This window comes from Callionymus lyra, chromosome 6, assembly GCF_982586985.1.
Source record: "Callionymus lyra chromosome 6, fCalLyr1.hap1.1, whole genome shotgun sequence".
Classification (NCBI taxonomy): domain Eukaryota; kingdom Metazoa; phylum Chordata; class Actinopteri; order Syngnathiformes; family Callionymidae; genus Callionymus; species Callionymus lyra.
Window position 1 is genome coordinate 31,326,026 of NC_141823.1, and position 23,986 is coordinate 31,350,011.

At 38.7% G+C, this 23,986-nt stretch overlaps 1 protein-coding gene across 4 annotated transcripts in view; it reads right to left on the bottom strand.

The window, feature by feature from the left end:
* Window positions 1-23,986, bottom strand: part of kat6b (K(lysine) acetyltransferase 6B) — a 173,238-nt gene that overhangs the window by 9,039 nt on the left and 140,213 nt on the right. For 2 of the 4 annotated variants that reach the window (XM_087792746.1, XM_087792745.1), the window contains exons 2-13: window positions 22,919-23,746; window positions 11,781-11,889; window positions 10,732-10,847; window positions 8,781-8,862; window positions 8,142-8,271; window positions 6,023-6,966; window positions 4,315-4,436; window positions 4,101-4,213; window positions 3,874-4,015; window positions 3,604-3,765; window positions 2,843-2,936; window positions 180-411 (exon numbers count right to left, since the gene is read on the bottom strand). In XM_087792746.1, coding sequence (XP_087648872.1) covers window positions 180-411; window positions 2,843-2,936; window positions 3,604-3,765; window positions 3,874-4,015; window positions 4,101-4,213; window positions 4,315-4,436; window positions 6,023-6,966; window positions 8,142-8,271; window positions 8,781-8,862; window positions 10,732-10,847; window positions 11,781-11,889; window positions 22,919-23,539 — 2,867 coding nt within the window. In that variant the 5' untranslated portion in view covers window positions 23,540-23,746. The remainder of the gene's footprint in view (window positions 1-179; window positions 412-2,842; window positions 2,937-3,603; window positions 3,766-3,873; window positions 4,016-4,100; window positions 4,214-4,314; window positions 4,437-6,022; window positions 6,967-8,141; window positions 8,272-8,780; window positions 8,863-10,731; window positions 10,848-11,780; window positions 11,890-22,918; window positions 23,747-23,986) is intronic. The other 2 variants (XM_087792747.1, XM_087792748.1) reach the window with 2 other exon arrangements.

Consider the following 23,986-nt stretch of genomic DNA (forward strand, 5'->3'; position numbering starts at 1 on the left):
GCCGAGATTCCAATCATTATTTTGGACATCAGAAGCCATCGGCCTTCAGGGTGCTTAACCTGACTTACTTCTGTCAATTTTCTACCACATAAATGGATTCAGAGTTAAGAATAGCAACTGGCCTGAATCCGTCAGACAAACATACACAGAAAGCGGCATTGCCGGCCAAAGACACTGACCTGCTGTCTCGTCTGTCAATCATCCCCAGCTGCTGGAGAGTGGCGGCGATGTCGTGCGGACACATCCCAGTGGCCCTGCTGATTCCTTTAACACTGATGTGTTTATCCGGGTGCTTATAAAGGTACTCCAAGATGACACTTTTCCAATACGCCAGGTAGGATAAGCGACCTAGATCTGACAGCGGCTTCTCCGGGGAGCCTGCTTGTCCTTCTTGCCTCGTGAGCAGGTAACCTGAACAGAAGGGATTGAAAACAAAATGGTTTTCCTGGGCCAGATGTTGGTTCATTTTTAGAGCGACAAATAAACCCGTTTTATATCAGTCACAAAAATGAACTTTGCTTCATTCTAATTTCAGACACAGGATGAGTTTAGAAAATAATAAATCAAGAAATGTACTATGCATACATATTAATCACTTTCATTTAAAACACACATTGATTTACATCAGTGATAAAAAAATTAAAAGCTCAAGAGGAACTTAAGAAGATATTATAAAATGGAATTGAACTAAATAAGCATCATCAACCCAATTACCTAAATAAGCCAGATGTGCATAACATGGATTTTAGGTGTGCAAGCGCTAGCTTTTTGGAGAGTAAGTAAGTAAGTAATTATTATTTTTAAATCGCAGACCAGGATTACAAAGCGCTTAAACAACAAAGAATACACAGTAAATGACGCATGACCAAACGTGTTCATCCAAGAAGGAATATAGTATTGTGTGTTGGGACCCTTTTATATATTAAAAAAAAAATGTTTACCAACAACATGCAAACTTTTCAATTACTACTCTTTCAATTAACTAAAGAAGACAAATGTGAGACAATACGCCAGGGCTGAAAACACATTTATTGGTTCAGTAAGGCCGACATAAGTAAAGTAGATAATTGGGTAGCGGCCCTTTAAGGGGCGTAAGAGGCTGTGAGGATACCAGGAAGAGCATTAACAGAAGGGCAGAGAGACAGAGAAGCAGCTGGATGCATCTCGGCTCCCAAGAGACAGCACTTTGGAGGGATAACAAGCAGAAAAAAATAAAACTAATATATGTATCTGTGTGTAATTAGTTCCAAAGCGGCCCCGTCAAGGGTCATCCATTACGAGCAGCATGAAATTAATTAATTCCTTTTAATGTGCATCAACAACTGAGGGCTAAACAAGCAAATCTAATCAGCAAACAGCCAACACCATTATACCTCAGTAATCATGGAAATATTCATTACCAGGAAGAGGTGATGTGATAAGCATCAATGTGAATATTCAGATACAGTCTGTAAATACATTTTTATAAGCCCACAAGCTGCTAAGAGTTGTATTTGTTTAATAGAAAGACTTTTTTTTTCAGACCTCAAAAATACTTTCTCTAATTCGATCAAACAGAGAATCTGCTAATCTAAAAGACTTGCAGCTCTAAAGCAACGTTTCCCAATAAAGTCTTCAAAGAGCTCAGACCTCAGCTGCATTCAATCTCCCTTAATCCCCCTCTGTGTTATCAGCGCGCTCTCAATATCACAACTCAGTCTCAATGACTCCCAAAAGTGAACAGGAAATCAAATGCTCTATTACATAGCACAGGCTCAACCCTCTCCTCACACACTTACTCTCATTCCCCATCCTCACAGCTCCTCACATACACACAGAGAAAAAACACTATTTTATACTTTTTCTTAAAATTGATTAAATAACTTATAATAATAATAAGGAGTACTAATGTTTTAACCCAATTCTCCTGACTCACTCACATGTTTCAAATGTTGAAGTCCTCCTCTCCAAGATGCAGTCCCTCACAATGATGTTTTGAACTTGTTACTTTATGAAGTTCTCCCCCGTTGGAAATCTCAGTGAACTAGAGCGAGCCCATTTTGACGTAATAATGGCCTTCACTCCTCTTCCAGCCAGCTGTAATCACGGCCTGCTTGGTTTATACAAGGAGTCCCTTGAAGGTGGACACTTCCAGACTTAACACGTGGTGACAAACCCTGCCGTTTGGTCAATCACAGCAGAGTGGGTGTGGTTGGGTTAAACGACATTTCATCTCCAGAAAAATGGAGCGCTTCTAGTGGGTGGGGCTTAAACACATTTTCTAATGTAAATATTTAAATGAAAAGAGAGTTTTGTACAAACAGACACATACTTATGAGTACAATAGAAGTCCAAAATCTATTTTAGAGACGCTTAAATCAACATATTAGTTGCTGTTTAAGATCTTTTTCTCCACAGAGATTGATGGATATACCAACTGATCTTTAAACTCCTACTGCTCTCACAACTGCTGAATAGTGGAGACTAAATACCAGCTGACTGATTGGATAGTTCTTGCAAGCTTAATGGTATTGCTTGGTGTTAGGAAGCCTTTTCTGACATAGTGAGACATGACATGAAATCAAATCAAAATCAAAAACTATACCCTAAATTGTTTGTCTTTTTTAGATATGGCCCACCATATACTGTTAATTAAATAATGAACGTATAGACCAACGTTGTTTGTTAAGTTCTAATCTCCTGTGAATGCCAAAGGGCAATTTATGCAAGCACTCGATTAGGCCACTTCAACTCCATTACGGAGTAACAGCCTTCTCACCAGTGACAATTCCAGCTTCCTGATTTATAGCAACCAAACCAGACAAAACATCTCAGCACTGTGTTTGAAAAAAAGGGAACTTACTGAAATCAATGAGGAACCTCCCAAATCCTTGCCTTTGGTACTGTGGCATGATCATTATGCAGGATACATTGTACTTCTGCTGGCAAAGCTTTTCCTGGGGGAAGGAGAAACGGATCAAGTATGTCAAAGCTCTGCTGAAGCTGGCAATTTACAGCACCTGCCATTGTTCTCTTCTGGTGCCAAGACCAGGAGCACTACATGGAGAGTCGCATGCACCCAAAACATCTGATTGTTTATTCCTCTTAACATTATGTTCTATCCTCATTAGCACACTATGACATGTTATTAGATCATGAATTTATAGTTATTTATCATCAAGTATCATTATTAGAGATTTAAAATGGAATAATGTGGGCTAAAGTGGAATAATCGCGCTTAACAAACTGCAAAATGTGTGCGGTAACATTGCTCTATAAGTATTGATCGCATTTGAAAAAATATTAAATCTTCAGGTCCTAAAAAGGAATTTTAGAACAGACATTGACTTTTATTGGCATAGTGTTGGACAAAATGGGCCAGTCAACGCAGAAGGCTGTGCTTGTGAAAGTTCTTGGCAAATTCATGGATAATTAACGAAAAAGGAAAACTGAACTCAGTTGAATTATTGCATCTCAAGTTTTGCGTCGCGCTGATTAATTAAAGTGCAGAGCAGTGTTTTTCCAGTCATGAAAACTTAGCTTAACTAACAGATCACTTCAAATAACAGTATGAAGTACAGCACTTCCTTCATTTCCAATAAAAATGTTGCCCTTAATTATTACCTTTGAAAAGTAGCCCACAAGATGACAGCCTTTCTCATCGTTCTTGGTGAGGATGTAGAAGAGGAACGGCTCCACGTCGTAATATAAGGTCTTGTGGTCCAGGAAAAGCTTGGCTAACAGACAGAGGTTCTGGCAAAAGAGTTTGCTGACATTTCCATCAACCTAAACAAGAAAAAAAGAGCATGAGTACAGTCTTCAACTCAGCCTCGTCCTCTTCAACTCAGAGGAATCTGGCAGTTATTGCTTTTATTGCTGCTAAAGAGGGCAAACCTCAAAGATGGAAAGGTCGTCCTTTCTATAGATTTCATTGGCGGGTGGCTGAAACCAGCCGCACTTCTTTGTGTGTCTTTGCAGAATGTTTTTGCTTCTCATGTACTTCAGGCAGAACTCGCACAGATAAAGCTTTTGTAATCTGACAAGGACAAGGAAGAGAAGAGGGTCATGTACTACATGACATCAAATTCATTTTCTCTGAAACAGGGGATCTGGTGAGTTACCTTGAATACTCGGGTGGGTACGGTGACGAATACCAGGTTTGAATTTCGTGTTTCCCAAATTCAATGAGGGCTGGACAACGCATGGAGTCTGCATTCATAGATGATCCAGTTCTCTGAGAGGATTCAAGCACAAGCAGCTCAATGTACATGTTTAAATAGGTTGGGTTAAATAATGCAGGACCACAAAGCCATGCTCGTGCTCAGTGTGAATTACCTTCGCAGCAAGTTCCTGGACCCGTGCGAATGTCTCCACGTCCTCCACTGTAACATGATCTCTGGACATTGCTGCTGGGTTGACTGGGATGTTCCGCTTGACTCGCAGTCCCTCACTGTGGCCTGCATTAACAAACAATAGCAGCACATTAAAACAAGTCACATGTGACTCATTCTTGCAAGCAGCCTTGGCTACATCATCTGGTACATTCATTCTATGCAAATGTGTCTGTGCTGATCAAGAGCCTGTGCACAGCCGTGTCTCTGAGGAGCTTCATAATGTATCATCTTTGCATGTTTATATGAAAATCCCTAATGTAATGAAGTGAAACTAAATCACTCTAATTGCGTAACTGCTTTCATGTGCTTAGTCATCCACCAAGACAGTTTCCCGTGAATTAAGAAGCAGATGTTGTGAGGGGTGCGAGTGCGGACATGAAAAGCATGCGATACTGGAAAGCAGGCGGTCGTTTCATGAAAGACGGCAACAACCGGGACTTAAACACCAAAACCCCCAAAATACACTTTCAGGGATGTTTAATTTGCACATTGACGCCATTGTGCTGCTTGTTATGAAGGCATCATCACCAACATGAGCAAATTGTTTTTTGCTAAGCAATTTATTTTATTGATCCAGAGGTGGCAAACTATTTTGATATTATACAAACTGAGTCAGAGTTGACATCAATCCGTCCCCAGAGGAGCCCTGCTCTCTCCTCCCTGTTGAACGTAGAAATACTCTGTACGGACATCAAAATTCTTCTGACTTTCGTCAAGTAATGAATCTCATCTGCTCCGTTTGAGACTCTAATGTGAATGCATTCCTGAGTCCAGGACAGCAAACCCTGTTAAAAGGTTGGTGAAAGTCCAAGTTGTTTTGAAACAAATCCAGTTGATGAAAATTTAAAAATCCTGAAAACACCCCAATCAAAGTCTACAAACCCAGCACGCAAGTTAACTGCCAATTAATCATTTCCATATTTTCTGCTTTGCCAACTCACCAATCTGAGACAGGTAATAAAACAAGGCAAGATTAATCGCTTGACGATGTTCGTTAAAAATCACATTTTTAGCCATCAATCACACCAAATGAGAATTATATTGTTCCGAGAGGCTCAGAAATACAGTGTTGAATTGCCATGAGGCGTTTTAAACTCTTACTTCTTCAAAGCAGACTAAAATACAAGGGTTAGAACTCGGGCTGTAATCATCTTGTCAGTTTTGAGTCGGCTCGGGTGGCTGAATCACCAGGTTGCTTGTGTCTAATGACTGCTGGAAACACTTCCACACGAGTGGAGACAGTGGTTTTACAGAGTGATGGTGTGATGAGGACGAGCGCTGATGTGACGACAACCTCCACTCAGTTGTGATACACGGTGTGTATGGGTGCACAGGGTCAAGGACAGAGCAAGGAGCAGCGGGAGGGGGTTAGTTGGCCATGCACGCAGACAAGAAGCCGATGGGCAAGAGGATGGAAGCCACGTCAACTCCACTGCCAGCTCAAAAAAACGCAATGGAAGTGGGTTAAGAAAGTAAAAGAGATCACATTTGGCAGATTAGTAGACTGTTAGAAAGCTGAGTGAATCTTTACAAACACAACATCAGCTCTTATTTAGATTAAAAAAGGTGTTAAGCTTAAAAAAAAATAATAGACAAAGCTCAAAAGTGAGGAGGCGCAGGTCTGGGCTGGCGTTTCAAACCTTGCTTACCATGATTATTCTCAGGCTTAATTCTTCCGTCTGTCAAGTCTCCCTTCCCTGACGAGGGCGCTCCCTTCTGGAGGCTCACTTTATACCTCATCCTGGCTAGTGTCCTGTGCTTTTTGAGGAAGGGGTTACGTTTAAAGTGGCTCAAATACTTAAAACAGGGTCCTCTCGGTCTAAAAAGCCCAGCAGATTCAGGGATCAACTTATTTTTATCATCTAGCTCTTTCCCAAGGTGCTGGGGCGTCGTTTTGGACTCCTGATTAGGTTGTGTGCGCTTAGGTGGCGCATAGCATGGTGGTCTCTTTTTCCGCGACTGTCCCTGAGTCGTATAAATGTGTGACAGTCCATCAAAAAGTCCTTTAAGTTGGCTGCTATTGCAGAGGCTACTCAGGGAGGGAACGCTAGACTGGCTGGAGGAGCTCTGAGGCGAGTTAGCGGAGGTGGAGCTACTAGACACCTGTGACGGGGGGCTAAATCCTGGCAACGTGGGAGCAGGAGCTAGTGCAGAAGACGACGGGCTAATATTCTGAGGGGTCTGACAGGCAAACATTAACAATTCTGCAGGTTTGCACTGATTTGTGGGACTGATGTCCCTACGATACAACTGCAGGGGTGACAGGTCAGTGACAACTCTCGCGCGACGGCCCACAGGGGAAGGGGTAAAAAATTTGGAAAGCCCATCTATTAGCCCTTTAGTTTTCTTGTTAACTCTAAATGTAGCTGGGGTGGAGGAAGGCGTGAGGAGGGGAGTGGCGGTGGGAGTGGAGGTGGTGAATTGGGTGGCCTCGACCGCACAAAAGGGGTCTGCAACAGCCAATCTGTCTCTGGAGTCCGTCACAGATGCATGACCAGATGAAGGTGTGGAACAGACGGTATTCTTTTGACCCCTACCAGGTGACCCCCTTCCTCCAAGTGCTACCATGGAGCCATCCCCACTGGTTACAGACCTGTGGAGAACAAGAGTGAAAGATTTATAAGCCTCACTCTCTAAAAACAATCTCACACAATTCTCGGATCTTCTGAGTTAGTGCCCATGGGAAAAGAAGAGGTATTCCTGCCATATAGTGAAAAAAAACATTCTAAAGAGCTCTTTCCAAAACAAATAAACGTTAATAAGGGATGACACATGTGCAAATTTTTCCAGCACTTATTCAGAAGCTTCAAAAACGCTAGGTTTCTGTCTCATCAATTCGGTCTATTATTCACTCTATCCAAGGTCATTTGGTGAAATTATATTGAAAACTAGCCTTTCAACCAACCTCTGTGAATACCGTGGTGGAATTGAATTTTTTTTACAGTCTCAATATAAAGCACTTTCCTTTAGTTGTAATGCAAAAAAAAAAAATCAGTAGAAGGTTTATACATTTATACATAGAAGCTATAAACTGAGCTACACAACCAACCTAATAAAACACTGAATATTATCTCTTGATATCCAAATTCAGAAGGAAAAAAAAGGATCCAACATTCACACAAAATGTAGCAAATGTTGCTACATTCCTATTTAATGGAATGACAATAAAATATCCTTGAGTCTTGGAAAGTGATACGTATGATTAGTGTCTTGCTAAATATAAAATCAGTTGACAGCATTGTTGTTAAGGTTGACCTTTACTGTTGAACATTTTTAGACTGTGACAACAAACTATTTCCTAGAATTCTAATCCCTATTCCCCTTGAATACTTATATACATACGCAGAGTAAATATAATCTAAAAACTTCTTAGAAGGCAACTTGAAGATTTCTGCATAGGAATGGATTTTGGTGTTGTGAAGTTCCATCTGAATCTAGAAAGGTTTTGTTACTCATTAGTATGTCATCCAACGCCTTCTCGGGCAACCTTCTCTTTTAAGAAGTAGAAAAAAAACGGACAAAAAATGGGTTGAAGTAAAACACAACATAATCAAATCAATAAAATATATAATACTTTACAAGATTACAACACATTACAATCAGATAATCTCTGTAATGTCATTAGCGACCCTGCATTCAGGTTCGAATCAACATAATATTGATTGAATCGTTTGCTGTTGTTTATGAGTTCACCTCAACTGAGGTACTGAGATACAGCAGAAGAAAATGAAAAACTTAAATGACCTCCTGCTGGCTTATATTACTCACATTCGTTGCTTCAGCTTATTCCTGGGCCTTCCGATTGGCTTCGCATACCGACGTTTGATCTCATCAGCTTTCTTGTGGAGCAGTTTTTTCTCATTCTCCTTTGGCCGACAGACCTGGCACACCCAGGTTCCTGGAGGACGTCCAGACAAGGACAGGTGTTAGTGTTCATCAGTTCAGAGGACACCTACACTGCAGGTTCTTCCAAAAAATGACCTTTAATACCCAAAGCAGGACAGTTTGCGTCTGCTCACAACCGCGATCAATCACTCAGCACAAAGACAAAGTCTCAAAGTGACAGAAAAAAACGCCCGGCTGAATAGACTTTGTGTCAGCGTGTTTAGCACAGATCTGTGACTTGGACACATCAAGTGCCAAATGTCCTGATGTAGTACATGTGCCACCACTACAAGCCTCCCTTTCAGGGCTCTACTGTAATCCAGAGATAGCAGATCTCCCCAGGGATGCTAAAGGAATTTGATATGCATGCAAAGCTCCTAATAAGCGACCACTGCCTGTGTGTGTATCTTTGTGTGAGAGTGTGTGTGAGTGACAGCCCCAAACGGTGGTGTGTGAAGAAAAGGGCTTTAGAATTGACAGCTGAGAGGGAACCTGAGAAGCCAGACAGTGTAAACACCTCACCTTTTGGCATTCTTGAAAGTGGTGGGTCACAGCATTCCATGTGAAAGCCCCGATCACATGAGTCGCAGAATAGCATCTGGTCCTGGAAAAGCAACAGTAGACATGAGTAAGGGCTATCCCTCATCAACATGTGCTCACCCTGATGGTACCAAAAGACCAAACTGAGCGCAGATGAGCCGTCTAAATGTAGGGACAAGCGGATACCATTAGTCAAGCCAAGTTCATGAGTCAATCATTTTCTTTTTCAAGTTAACATTTAAACTTTATGAAAAATGAAACCTAGTATTACTTTATAGTTTTTGCACGTTAAAAAAGGTTTAAAAATAAAAATGTGAAAACAATTTCTTGTTCAGGTCTGAAATAGGAATTCACTAATATATATAAATATATTCTTTTTTTTTAATAATCACAGCTTAAAGTAAAGAAAACACATTCATGAGAAAATACTGAATAATATAAACTGTATATACGGAATATGATATACCAAAGGTATACAAAAATGCACTGTCAAAATGAAAATAATAAATTCAATAACTGAGCAGACTCCAAAAATAGCTTTAGAAAACCAGGAAACCAATGTCATCTTTCAAGAAACAACTTCATTCAGCATGTCATTTATGTTCTTTGTCAATTATTTATTTTGAGAAAGAATACACATTTATAAAACCACTACCAGTTGTTTCATATAAAGGAAACTAAGTAACAAAAAACAAATGTTAACATGGAACAGCTGGCTCGAGGAGGAGTGAAGCCTATTATTAGGTCATGATTGGCTCTGCTCTTGTAACCTCTTGTTCGCAGAGATTTCAGATGGAAGAGAAGTTTATAACTCCAAAACATCACCATGATGAGGGACTTCTTAGAGAGGAAGATCTCAACATTTGAAATATGTGAGTGAGTCAGGAGAGTTGGAGTTTGACATTAGTTCCTTCTTTAGGTCAATGATGCAACATATTATTTTAGTACTTTTAACACCAGAATGCACCATTTGTTCAAACAAATACTTAAATCTTGAAGTTCAAGGTTGATGACTCATGACTTGATGGCCGAAATGTACAAAGTTGCAGATATGACTAGAAGAGCATAGCTGTCATATAGCCTTCTGTATTGTTTTTCCTCCACAAACTCCAGTGTTTCAAGGTCAAAAGGAAATGCTGGTGTGACGACATGCAGTGACAAACTCAGCTCATACAGAGATGGGCAATCAGACCAGTTGTGTTTAAGGACGCCAAACCCAAACACATCTCTCAATCCAATTCAAATTCTATTACAAATATGGTAGATCTGATCATTTTATGACAATGGTTTACCTCTTTAATAAGAGTGTCAATGCATGACATTTAGATGAGTTAACTGTGCAATATTGGAGGTGCAACAAACTTGAAACTCAAATAACCACAACACCTGTTGTGGTTTGGATCACTTTGTCTCAAAAAGTTTGTGCCGTTACGATCAGAGTAGAACTTTACACTGTGTTGTTTGATAATTATTCAAAAGAACAAAATTCATAAATATAAACTTAAATATGCAACGACATTTCAGTAAAATGCTTTAAATTTAAATCAATTTTAGGTTGGAAAAACAAACACGAGCTGACGAACTTTATGATAAACTTTCAGCTACCCGAAATAGTTTTGTCATAACACGCATGACATCAACTTTGCTTCCGAAATATGTACTACAGTATCGTGTTAAGTGAGGACACCTATATGATGAATAAAGCGTGCATTAATCAAATTTATATATAAAAAATTGAATAATACTGTTTAACTACTTTGTATGATAAACGGTTTAATCTAATGTTAAAGTATTTGCTGTATATTTAAACATCCAATTAAAAAATGTCTGTCTAATACAAATTAAAAGCACCCTGGTCAGGAAAAGCGCTCTACAAATATTACTTACTTACAAACAGCAAACATAAAAAGTCAAGAAACAGCTTCATACTTACAGCATTTTTGCCTTGTATTCGACAATAGCTGCAGGTTTTGCATTCGATACACTGCCAGCGTAATCTCTTCACATTTGAGGTTAATTCCGGCGAAAACTTGAGACAGGATGGATGCCCTTTAGAGGAAATGACACATTGTTAGCAGAGGTGAAATGGTTGATCTCTCCATCAAAGTCAGGTCCGACTCTTAACACCAGGAGAAACAACGGCAGGCCAGCGTGTCCACAACACTCCCACTGTCTAAAGAGCCTATGATCAAACATCTGAGCCGCTAATTACAGATAATTTGATCTTAATGAGGCAGAAACAGTAGCAGCCCCGTTTCTAACGGAAGCCAATTCATGAAAGTCATGTAAAAGCTGGCCTCCTTTCTCACCCTGCTCCCCCACATGGTTGTAAAACAGCTGTTTTACAATGAGACGACTATTTGTGTACACTAGGAGCCTCTAATGAAAACCACCTCAACACTAGTTAGTCAAATATGAGCTAATAAAGATGTCACCAAGGGAACACTTCCTTATGGCATCTGAAATCTAACAGTTGGGTCACAAATGACTTCTTGGCAGAGTTATTTTTAATCGAGGGAGGAGCAAAGGGGGTTTGTTGCAACAGTGTTTTTCATGGAAATGCCAAGACGAAGGAGAGAGGAAAGGAGACAGTTGATCTTTGAGCCACCAACTCCCAAAAATGAATTACTTTGACTACTGCAATCTTTATTAACTGCCCTTATTAAGTCCACTGAGGTTCCTGAGCAAATCTCGCAGTTCAGGCACATTGATTTGAGACAGAAGGAAACTGGGCAGATGTTAAGCTTGGGGAGATAGTTAAATGAGTCATATTACATAATCTAGTGGTTCTTTAAAGACTACCAAGGCATTGATGATATCTAGCTCGGTTGGTTATGAACCCCTATCTAACATCAATGACACGTAACCATGTCCTTGACATGATGCTCCACACATGCCAGTTGGAAGTACATGACCACAACATCCAGTCCTAAAGGTTTTTGTGCAACAAGAATTACATTTAGGAGACTTGTGCGAACTCACCACTACTTCCGCAGTCGGAGCACGACAGCAGCTCCTCAGGCCACTTGTCCCGGTTTGACTCCTTCGTTCCCAGACAGAAACTGCATATTGGGATAGGGTCGACCCGAAGCTGAGGGGAAACACAAACATCCTTTTTAATGGTGTGAAAAATGTCTTGGTTTGTGTAACATATCGAGCCTGGGTTAGGAAAGAATCAGAGTGATGTTATTTTGTACTGCGACCACAAAATGTTCCTATGTTGCATTTACTGGCAATAAAAGATTCTGATTATGAAACCATTGTGTCTCCTTGTATGTCTGTATATGCCTGAGAAATACAAACTAAAAGGAAGAAAGTCAAAGAACGGGAAGAAAAAGATTCTCACAGACTTGAGCAGAATAATAAATGAATCTAGTCCTCAAGAGAAAAACAACAACGTTTGAGATCCACCTACTTTATCCATTACATCTGAACGGCAGAGTGATCTTAGTAATCATAGTTTAAGGGCTTAATCCAATTCCAAAAGCTAGCAGTGCAGTCTGAAAGGATTAACCAGCATGTAATCAAATTACTTTAATAACAACACGTGCTCCCATTGTTGCTACCCTGATCCAGCGTAAATGTTGCAAGTCTCAGAACAAACAGTCATTTAAGGGCTTACTTCCAAAGTGAAAATATGAACGGGCGCTTTAAGGAGATTGAACACGGAGAGGGAAACAGAGTAAACAGCTTCCAGTCAGTTTAGATAATCACAGTGTAAAATCACGGTCAAAGTCAGACTAATATTTTCGCTTCGCTGCCTCTAGAGGAGCATCAAATGCACTACTGCTCGACTCCCCACTGGAGAGGAAGTTCTTAATGGAAAATAACACTCACAGGGTGTGACCATAAATAACCTACCTCATCATTGGTTTACACACTGAGGATTTGTCTATTGACCCGCAGCTTGGAAAGGCACTCTGGGGAAGCCTGTAGTTGCTGGTTTCTATGACGCACAGCAAATCTCCAACACCAACCAAAAAATGTGACCCAGAAATCTCCACTGGCTTTAAATCTGACTCAAGATATACTTGTATGCAGAAAAATGTGCGCAGAATATCTGGCTTATCCATCACTGAAATCATGTTCCCTTCCACATTGATTATGACCCTCCATCTCAGCTGGCCAGGTCAATATTTTAGCTGTAATTTGCAGCTCATTTGCCAATAAAGTCTCTTAAAGAAAAAAACCTGGTAATTCAGTGGGAGAAAATGTTGAAGAAACAGATTTGAATGTTGTGCACAATCAATAAGCAAGCATAAGGGCTGATCTCACTGTTGCTACTGTAATGGGAACTAAAAAGTATATGTACATTCTCATACACAGCTGTATGGTCGAATATTACCTGTGGATAACCTAGGTTGTCCTTTTTCAAAAACAAGAAGAGGAAAGATACACACCTTTAAAAGGAAAAGAGACAAGAATATTGTGACAACTTAAATTGCTCATACAAAGGAAAAGCTTTTCAAACTTAACAAACTTTGTAAACTTTCCTTTTCACTTCAAGCCTTTTAACACCATAAAAGGTAGAAGCTGGTCGTCCCAAGGACAAAACACCCAGGCAATAAAACAGAGCAATGTGGTATATGCTGCCCAATGAAGTGAGAAATGCCCAGACCTGTAAATGTGGGAAACCAAACAACCGATTCACAAGTGTATGATCTCAAAACAGAAGAGCCACCTGTTGAGTAAGGACACGGCTGTCCACCTCCACTTAAAGGATACAGGACTTTTGAGGACAGCAACGTGCAGGTGCTGGCTAGAGAAAAGATGGTTTGAAAGAGGAGTTAAAGAAGCCATCTTTACCAGCTGGAGAATGCTTCCTTTAACAAAGGTGGCGACTCGGGCATAACCTCTCAGTCACTGAGGCTGAGCCGTCTCTCTAGGAATTTTCACAAACATCCACACATGAGATCATGTGATCGTCACACCTCACTTGACTTTGGGAGCTGTCAAACATTGCAAGGTGCTAAAAACCCTCAAGAGACGAATCACCCGAATGAGTTTCTACGACCCACACATTGATCCCAACTCCTCCCAGTTGTTCCATGTCTTGCCACTAGTAGGATATATATACTGGCTTCTCACACCAGTTATATGGAATTGAAGAAACCTCTAGGATGAGAGAATAAGAATAATTGCCTTGTGTTGAAAACATCTGGGTTATTTGTCATTTATTGATATTGATGATGAAGTTCATTTTTTTGAAAACAATTAATTACAAATATAATTGCTGATTATTGCTTGAACTCAGATTTTGATCTTGAGTTCAGATTTTTAAAGTATCACTCCATTAATTGTTTATTATACATATTGTATAGCGTTTGAATGTACATAGTTTCTGGGAACCTTTCTAGTCATTCTGAAGTCAAAAACACTGACATCACAGAAAGGTGATGGAGAAGGTACAGCTATCTCTCAGTCTAAACGGTTCAGCCGGAAAACTAAATACGGCTTGTGACAATTCCTGATTTACTGCCAGAGAACTTATTCGTTCCATTTAAAATAAGTTTAAATTGTGTCTTTCTCCTTACATTTTATTTGCACTGCACACAAAAAATCTTTTGTAGCGCCCTTGCGTTGCTGTGTATCACTTTGTCCACAAAGTGCGAGACAATTGTGAGGGTGTCTTGTGTGGGTCAAACGCTGGTGTCATATTGTGACAAACTGAGAAGAATTACAGATCTAAACAAGCACAGCTTATAACAGTGAAGTGGACAAAGTTGAGTGACAACAATGAAAGTTTGACCCGTTTGTTTCCCAAGAAGAAGCAAGATCAAGTGATAAAGAAGAACTCGGCGATACCAACAAAGGACCGCAGCCCCATTTGTTTGAGCCATGACGTTCAAGATAGGATAATGCCTTGAACTTTACAGAGGATGAAGGTGCTGCCAGTGATGTGATGGACATTTGTCGCCTCTAAAACATTTAACAGTAATATACAAGAATACATTTTCTTGAGCACAGCCAAAAGCCCCAAATATACAGGGAATGTTTGTTCAAGACAAACAAATAATAATTACAAGATATTGATGTCTTCATGAGTAGTAGGTTTCCAGAGTTTTTGTGTCGCAAACTTTCAAGTTCAAAGATTTCTATAGAGCAGCAAACTCCTGAAAACTGTCTGCACTGATGTGATTGTATCCAACCGCAACATAACGTGACGGAATTTCTTTGCTGATAAGGAAGCTTTACTCATTGTTTACAATGACTCTACATGATTCAGATTAACAAGCTTCTAGTCCTATGTCATGAAAGTGCGTCTCAGTACATCACGGAATGCAACACTAAATTTCCATTTCTGAATAGTTTTCCCTTAATTAGCATTCAAATGTAACAGAATCAAATATTAGGATGATATAAGACAGATTTTAAAAATAATATTCATGCATTGTTGCAACATCGTTTTACAGATCATTCAATAAGTTACTATCAAATCAATGATAAGTCGTGGCCATGAGATCATTTCAATCTTTTAGTTCATAAAGTATACCCTGACTTATCATCAGCTAATACAACTCATAGCTACAACTTATGTTTCTCAACCCCAAAATACTGGCTACTCGAGGTCAAAGACCATAATACGTTTGTAATATACATATTTATTAATTTCAATTGTGCATAATTTCCAAAATTATTTACCTGGAAAATCAATATAAGCCTTGCAACATAAAGATGCATTTCCCTCATGTGGCACAAGGCTTTTTTCCAGAGATATCAATTTAGTATTTTGAATAATCGATTATTTTCCAATATAAAACTAACTAACCTAAATGTAGCAGTTAGCTGAGTGCTTTCACTGAACCCCTCGCTTGTACAAATAGCATCATGCGTTTCACCCGCTCAGCTGAGGGAATACATAGGCTATATGAACCGCACCGACCAGTTACACTAGCCACTCACCATATGATTTCAGTGACCAGAATTCAAATTCAATCATGCATTCCATGTTCATCGTGTAGCAGTAGCCTGTATACCATGCACAGTATGTACCAAGTCGACTAGACATAATTCTCAGCTCCGAATTCCGAGATAACTGGAACTCTGCATAATGAAAAAGCCCTGGTTATGAAGTGAGTTGCCAAGCACCAGACTCTTGTTAATGTGCGCTCGGTTTGCTTACACAGTTGTCCAGGAAAGGTATAACATGCGCACACGGGGACTGTATTCTGAATCTCAAAAAGAGGACACTGCTGTATAAATATTCTGATGGTTTATAAAATACAATGTAACATCTCACTTCTAGTCAAACAAATCGTAGAAATGTTAAGGCAGTACATTTTTCAAAATATATATGTGAGAATATAAATAATGTCAAAACAAAAAGAAAGAAATGAGTTAGCCTATTATTCAAGGTTAAGTTTTTGCTTAAAACAATTTCTCTTATTGAGACTTATACCCAAGTATAGAAAACGCTACATTAATAACAAGTTGTGTCCATAAGCTATTTTGGCTGATGATAAAGCAGGGTATACTGTACAGTACTGTACAGTATAGTGAATGCATAGCATCTAAAATGTGCCCAGGATTTAATTGTCATTTGTTTTCTTTTGTTACAAAATAATTGAAATGGACTATGGTTTACATAAAACGTTCAGAATCAGAAAGTTCTTTGGGTCAATTTAGACACATGAAGGTATGTGTCCAGCTTTTATTTTCCTTCCTATACATGTTATATGCCTCAAGGAGTCCAGGTTGACCCAAATCAACAGGTCCTTGATTGTTGAACATAAGTCACTCATACACTAAAACATATGTTTTACCTTTCAATCATCCTTAAGGTTCAAAAGAAAAGATGGGATGAAATGTTGTTCAATTAATGAGTATATGATTACAAATAAATATCAGTTAGAAAACGTTTACATTGGGAAGCAACATTGCCTAACCAGATGTACAGGTAAAGTATAATTATTTGCGGTAATGTTTAACATCGCTACAAGTTCACTTCTTTCAGAAATTAATATCCTTAATACATATATAGCCTTTAAATTTGTAGTATTTTCAGAAGAGAGTAAAAATTTCTCTCGTCTATGTTTGCTATCGCCTTTTTCGTCAGTCGGGTGACACCAATCGGATGCAAGAGAGTGTCAGACTGACACGAAGAGACACACAACTTTTTGAATGGCAAAGAAAACACTACCCACATTCAAATAAAAAGAGTGTCTGCATGGATCAAGTGTCCATCTGTAGTGAGGAAAAGTATGGACTTGAATTTAAAGTACTTGTAGGTTTTATTATTTAGTTATTTTGCACATGTATTAGAGATCGTTATTGTATATCTATATTGTGATATAAAATGAGAATCACTCACTAGAGTATTACATTGGCTTTGTTTGTAGGCTTCTGCAACACATTTGACTTATCATTATGTGTTTGAGAAGCTCAAACTTACAGAACTCTTAACATTGAACACAATACTGTCTCAATGGGTTACTGGTCTGAACGGCAACATACTTAAATGGTGGGAGCCAAAACTTGGGATCAACAACAAGGTGCCTATTAGCAAAAGGTAGCCTAAGAGAAACACAAAAGTATTCTCCAGAGCTGTTTTGGAATAAATTACATTTCGTATTTAACATTTCTAGATGTTATTTTTTATGTTCCCCATCTGGTCAAATTGTTCATCATCATTAAATGCAAATAACACAATCAGAATCCTATCATTCATAATGTATTATTAAAAGTTAAGGATGCAACTTTTGTTTTCCAGTATCAATCCGGTAGTTAATACTTTACCTATGGAGTAGCTTGTAGTTGTAAAATGTTAGTACATTTGGGTTCTTGGGGTCAAAATTAGCCTGGGTGATATGGCCTTTTACTAATGCCTGGTTCCTCATGTACTAAGCGGTCATACACACAAGAAAACCGCAAGAACATACTTTTCCACGTCAAAGTTCATATGTATCAATAATGAAAAGAGCGTTAATAAGTTCACACTTCCTGACATATTTGAAGGTGGAGTACGTCCTTATTTACTGCCAAGATGCATGTCAGCCTCTGGTCATCTTGAGATGTGTAGTTACACAAGTGGATATGTAATTATTCAAAAATGTATTAATATGTTCTCATTTACCAAACTGATGATCTGTAATTATTAAGACAACGTTGATATTTTTTTACTGAATATTTTAATCCGCTATTTCACACAATTCAGAAAAATGATCAAGGTAAAGCTGCAGAATAAAAGCAGCAAAAGCCATGTGATTACGTGATCAGAGCGATCTCCTTAAAAAAACACATTTATATAAATGGGGGGATTGGTGTTTTTTTCAAAATTTTTATTTGTATGTATTTGTATGCACGCATTCATACATCTGAATATTTTTGTATTTTCTGGATGTGAGTGGATTTGAACTGAAGCATAATACTTGAATGTATACTTGATGTTACGTTTTTAGATTGCACAAAAACTATGATTCATTTTATAAATCGATTGTTTCAAATGATTCATGAATCAAATGAAATTAATGCAGTCATAAGGTGATTACAGATGGGGGATTGTATGGGGTTTTTATCAGATATTGCTACCACACTGATCCTAAGAAACGGTGCTTAATGAATGAGTTGAAAATGTGTTCAGAAGCTTAAAAGTTATTCTTAACAAAAATAAATTTTAAAAATACTTTAAGCGCATTCCTTACGCAATACACCTCGTATCCCAGTAATGTTTTGTCAGTTATGTTTTGAGGCTTTATTTTGTCAATTGTAACAGACTCAAATATTTACATAGCTTGTATTTTCCATCAGTCCAAAAAATTACATTCACCTTGTCTGAAATGTTTTGATTGAGTCATTCTGGTTTAAGCTCCATTCCAACAATTGTTTCATAGTTCCAGTCTGGAAAAAAACCTTAATATTGCATTGCAGAAAAAAAATACCCCAGCAAAAGTATTATGTTATGGGTTGTTTACTCTCCATGAAACCACGCCAACATGTTTCTACATGCTCAGTTAAGCACAGTCATATCAAAAACCACAAAAGCAGCATTTGTCACGTCATGAGTTCAACATTCTAGCCAATTGCTACAAGAAACCAGCAAAACAAAGCGAAAATGTTCCAATAATCTTATCAAACACTCAAGGAAAAAAACTTGATGGGACGCTACAGCCACTCCGAAGTTTTGAGATAATATTAAAAGTGATTAAACAGTTATTGTTGAATATATTTTCAAGCTAATATAACAATATACCAAATAGGAAAAATCATAGAAATTTGTGAGAAGTGGGTAATATGTTTGGAAGAAAATAATTATTCAAATAACACTATGTAAGCTATTGTTTTCTGACATGGCAGGAAAGTTATTTATCATCAATACAGGCAAATTTCACTTGAATTATTACGTTATTAAGTACTAAAAACACTCAAACACACTATAAACAAAACATCTACAAGTGGCCAAAATTTAATTTCTCCAAAAGATAAAACGCTATGACTAATTAAATTGAATATATAATTCATGCATCTGAAATAGCTGATTGACTTTAGTTTAGATGTTTGTTATTTCAGTCTATAACTCATCCAAACGATTTGCCTGTAGCCATAGAAAACGGTTAAGTTCTCTCAGTTTCACTTGATATTTACGTTTGATATGCATTCATGCAAATGGAGAGCAGCCAATCTGTAGCTTAAAAAAACAAAGTCGGATCCATTAGCCAAATGACTAGAAGCTGCAGCTCAACACAAACACTGACAATTTAACCCCGAAAATATAACATTTTCAAATCGTGTTATTGCTGTTCCACTTGCATTCAAACTGTATTTACAACTGTGCTGAACCTTAAATACTAATTTTTAAAACAAGCCCAAACATGCTGTAATAAATATTAACATTCTAGTTTGCAGCTTAAATATATCAAAACTAAGGTGCTTAAGGCTTATGTGTTAAATGTTTGATACATGCAGGGAAAAAAGGAATTGAAAACATCTGAAGAGGCATTGATAATTTTCTTGGGGATTCTAAATTAAGTTCATTACAGGAAATGATGCTGCTTGAAAGAAGCAGGCTGTCCTGAGTGAGGGGGTGGGGTCCTATTAGAACTCTGCTGCTGGATACACAGAGAGCTTGAGTGGTTGCATAACACAGCAGGGGAAAAAAAAACCTCATTCCTCGTCTTTGTTCCAGGCGAGTCTCTGTGCCGAACCAAGTAAATACCAAAGCTGAGCTTTTGTTTTCCTTAAAAAACACTGAATGATCAGACAAAGAAGAATCTTTGTCTGATACCGATGCTAAACCGGGCCTGGTGATGTAATTCCACTGGCAGTGTGTGGGTTTAAATGTTCCAAATGGAAAACATCGGTTGCTTATTGAGCTGTGACACCTATTGCAGGACAGCCAGTCTCACAGCAGTTCTCAGTTTTCATCTTGGCCTGTCCACAGACAGAGTCACAGTTATGGCTGCAGTATCAAGGTGCCGTTTCCTGATTATTCACTGTGAAACTGGTGGCGAGGCAGAGTGATTCGTCTGCAGCCTGAAACCGCTCAGAGCTTTAAACCATTAGACCACAGCTCATCTTAATAAGGCTCACCACAATGTCTGCAAAACAAACAGAAGGTATGCAACACTTCATAGTGTGTGAAGGAAAAGAAGAAAAAAACCATAAAGTGCTGTCATTCTCCAGACTTGTTTACAGTACATGTGTTAACACTGAGAACTCCCTGATATCGATAGCAGTAAAAAGAAAATAGCAACCAAGAAGTGTGTATATGTGGTTCATTTTTCCTTGCTTGGGCAGCTCAGCTAACACAAAGGTCACAAAAGCTGCAAGCAATATTCTCGCAGACCACGCAAACTTGCCTAGGACTGTCTGCAAGGTTCACATTGTGCACAGCTCTACTAGTCACACTGGAAATATCTAGTTTCTGTTCACTTGTGCTTTTGCCGCTCACAAGACAGCCAGCCACATCCTTTAAGGTCATTAGGCTAGAGTTACATAACCTGTGACTGCATGCCACACACACACACACACACACGCACGCACATGCGCACACACCATCACTTTTTGGTTATCCAAGATCTCTTGTTATGGACACCCGCAGCAACACCCCTCCTCCGAAAAAAAAGAAGGACAAACTCTAGATGGCGTTGTTGCCGGTTTTTGTCAAGCCAAAGGTTAACAGCATTCATGGGAACTTGGGAAGTGCATTGCTCTTAAGAACTGCACAATAATGTACTATTTTTCTTCTCAGACGCTGATGAAGAGTTTCTAAAAAGTTATTTTTCCTCAATCAACTAATGTTTTTCAGTATTTGGACAAAATTCATCCAATATTGGCTCTTCTTTATCAACATTGCAACAACAATTATGGTTTTAGGAATTGGTTGCTCACAAATTGACTCACAAATTGTCATGCAATTTTAATTGAAGATGTAACGAAAGCTGGCAGCCAGCAAATATTTGTATTCTAAACTAGTTGATTATTCTCACTTATTAAAGTTTAAAATCATGAACAGGGAGATTATTAGAAATGACTTGAGTCTCCATACAATCTTTTACTCAGACATAACTAGAAAACAATACATGATAGTTGATGTTTTTTCAGTGAGCAAAAATAGCTTTTGTCTGATTCAAATACACAGCACCTCTACAGAAACCCGGAAAACCTGTTCACTATACATTGTCTGTTAAACCTTGTTGGCTAGGCAAGGCAACTCACTAGTCCTCGTGGAATGTGGTCAGGGCAGCTGAAGACCAAGTTCTCCAGAACAACATTACCAGACATTAATGACATCAGGCATGTTACCTGAGGATTCTGCCAGGACTTTGTGACTTGTTGCACTGGGAATGTTTGTAGTATTCCTCGAAATGTGACATCACTTTAGGGTGTGACAGCAACACGAACACTGTAACGTCTAATTTTAGTTTGTACATTTATACACAGATTGTATAATTGATTTCATGTGTCTGGGCACACAAATGTACACGTAACCATAATTAAACCTGATCACAAAACACTCTACACCCATAATTATTTAATATTATTGAACATAAAGGAAGTAAATCCCAAGATTTTTCTGTGTAAGAGTGCAAGAATTAAATAACATGATGGCATTGTTTAATGGATATTATTGACACACTTGAAGACTAATGTAATCAATTGCTACAGCTGCATTTTGTTAACTGGAACGTGTGATTCATTTCCTTCCAGACCTAAACACAACAATGTGAGCAACAAAAGATTAACACAAGGAATATATTTTAGTCAAATAATTAATAAACAAGGAGTTTAATGATCAGGACTATCATTGACACAGCTGAAACACCAGAAAAATACAGGAATCTAAAGGATTTAAAACACATTTCTTAACAAAAGAAATGTTGCCTACATGGCGTAGTAATAGAGCAAAGCACATACTAAAAAGCATTACATGCTTAAAATGTCCAAAAGTTGATAAAACTTTCCGAAGAAAAGACTACTACTCCAACATGAACCAAGAGTTGATGACTCTAGCTGAAGTTTCTCTTTCTTACTACGTCCGTCTTTGGCAACACCGTCAGTCAGGTCAGTAAACTGGCTCAGTGTGACGCATTTACCTCATTTCTAGACCCTCAGAAATGAGACCTGAAACTATCATTTGACATTTGCTATTCCAAGCCAAACGTTTACTTGGCTTTACTTTGTGAGGAAATTAATCTTCTGCTGTTCAGCCAGTTACCTGACACAAGTTTTTAGATACTGCATTTAAAGTAACATTTAGTAAACTCCCTGCCCACGTTTGAGCGCCAAAAAGGTAACCACGCATTATATCATAAATGATATTTAAATCATCCATGAATTACTTGAAGGATAAAGGACCATATGGAAGTTAGTAATATTTGTCATTGAATAAATGGTTGATGTCAACAGTAGGACCTTCAGTAGTGAGACCTTGTTCAATGTGTTGCATTCACTTCACTTGTGACCAAAATATGAACATTTCTCCCAATTGAGTTTAACATATAGGTTGATTTTCCATCCTATCTGAGTCACACTTGCATGAGTCATAACCTTTCTCACATGAAACGATTTGAATAGCTGGCTCTAAATATAAAAATCACACATTCATGCATTACTCACATGACAAATGACGTGTGAAAATGAAGTCGCAGAGCATGTGGGTGTGTGTGTGTGCTTGCATGTACCTGGTCTCGCTCATGTGGCAGGAGTGTCACCGATTTCAGGACCAAGGGGGAAGAAGTTGGACACCTGGGAACTCTTCCCTCCACACCACCGTGACTTAGCTTATACCTTGGTCCATTTTTCAACAGCCTGCCGTGGGTCACCGACCGCTTGGCCGCCAGTCGTAACCTCTGCCTGAAAGCGGAGTTATCGATGACGTCGCCGAGGTCCTCCTGATTCCTCAGATATCTCTCGATGTTCTTCAGAGAGGAGCCGTGCGTATCATCCAGACCCTCAATGGCCCTCTTAAGTATCTTATTCCAATCAACGTAACGAAGATCGCTGGAATTCCATATAGATTCCTTAGGTGCTAGCACTGGTGTTTTCACAGGGATAATTGATCCAACTCTCCCAGGTGTTCCTGGGTCCTTGTAGGAGGTGCTCCCTTTGTTAGTAACCTTGAGAATTGAGCCATCATGAACACTTAATCCCAACTGCTCCAGGACAGTCTTCTTGTCCAATCCGTGCAACGTGGCCACCGCATGACAAATTCTCTCCTCCGATGGCCTCTGCTTCTGACGCTTTATTTTCTGTATTGCTTCAAGAATCCACTCCGTGTAAAGAGGGTTTGCAAGTTTTACCATGGTTGAAGAATTTGACTCACAAAAACGTGATCCATAAAGATTCCCTTGTGCCCAGTGCTGGATAAATCCACATCCTCGATAAGGTCATAAAGTGATGTTCCAAGCCACCATTCGTGCTTTTCTCTCAATTTGAAGAAATCTTGGCACTGATAGACTCCTCAGCCGTAGTAACCACCAAAAGGTTTTTTCGTTGAATCCAAAACAAACCTAGAAGAAATAAACACAAACTGGTGAAATATCACAAGACCAAAAAATGGTTTTAAAAAGGAGTAAATGGAATAGTCTCGGGGTGTTTCATACATATTGCACAAAAAGTATTGTTTTTTCCCCACTAAATTAGATCGCATATATATCGTAGTTCACTACTTAAAAAACCCTGACCAAAACTCCATTTGGATTATTATTAAGTTAAATAAAAGTAGTGTTGGTTGTACATATTCTTCATGG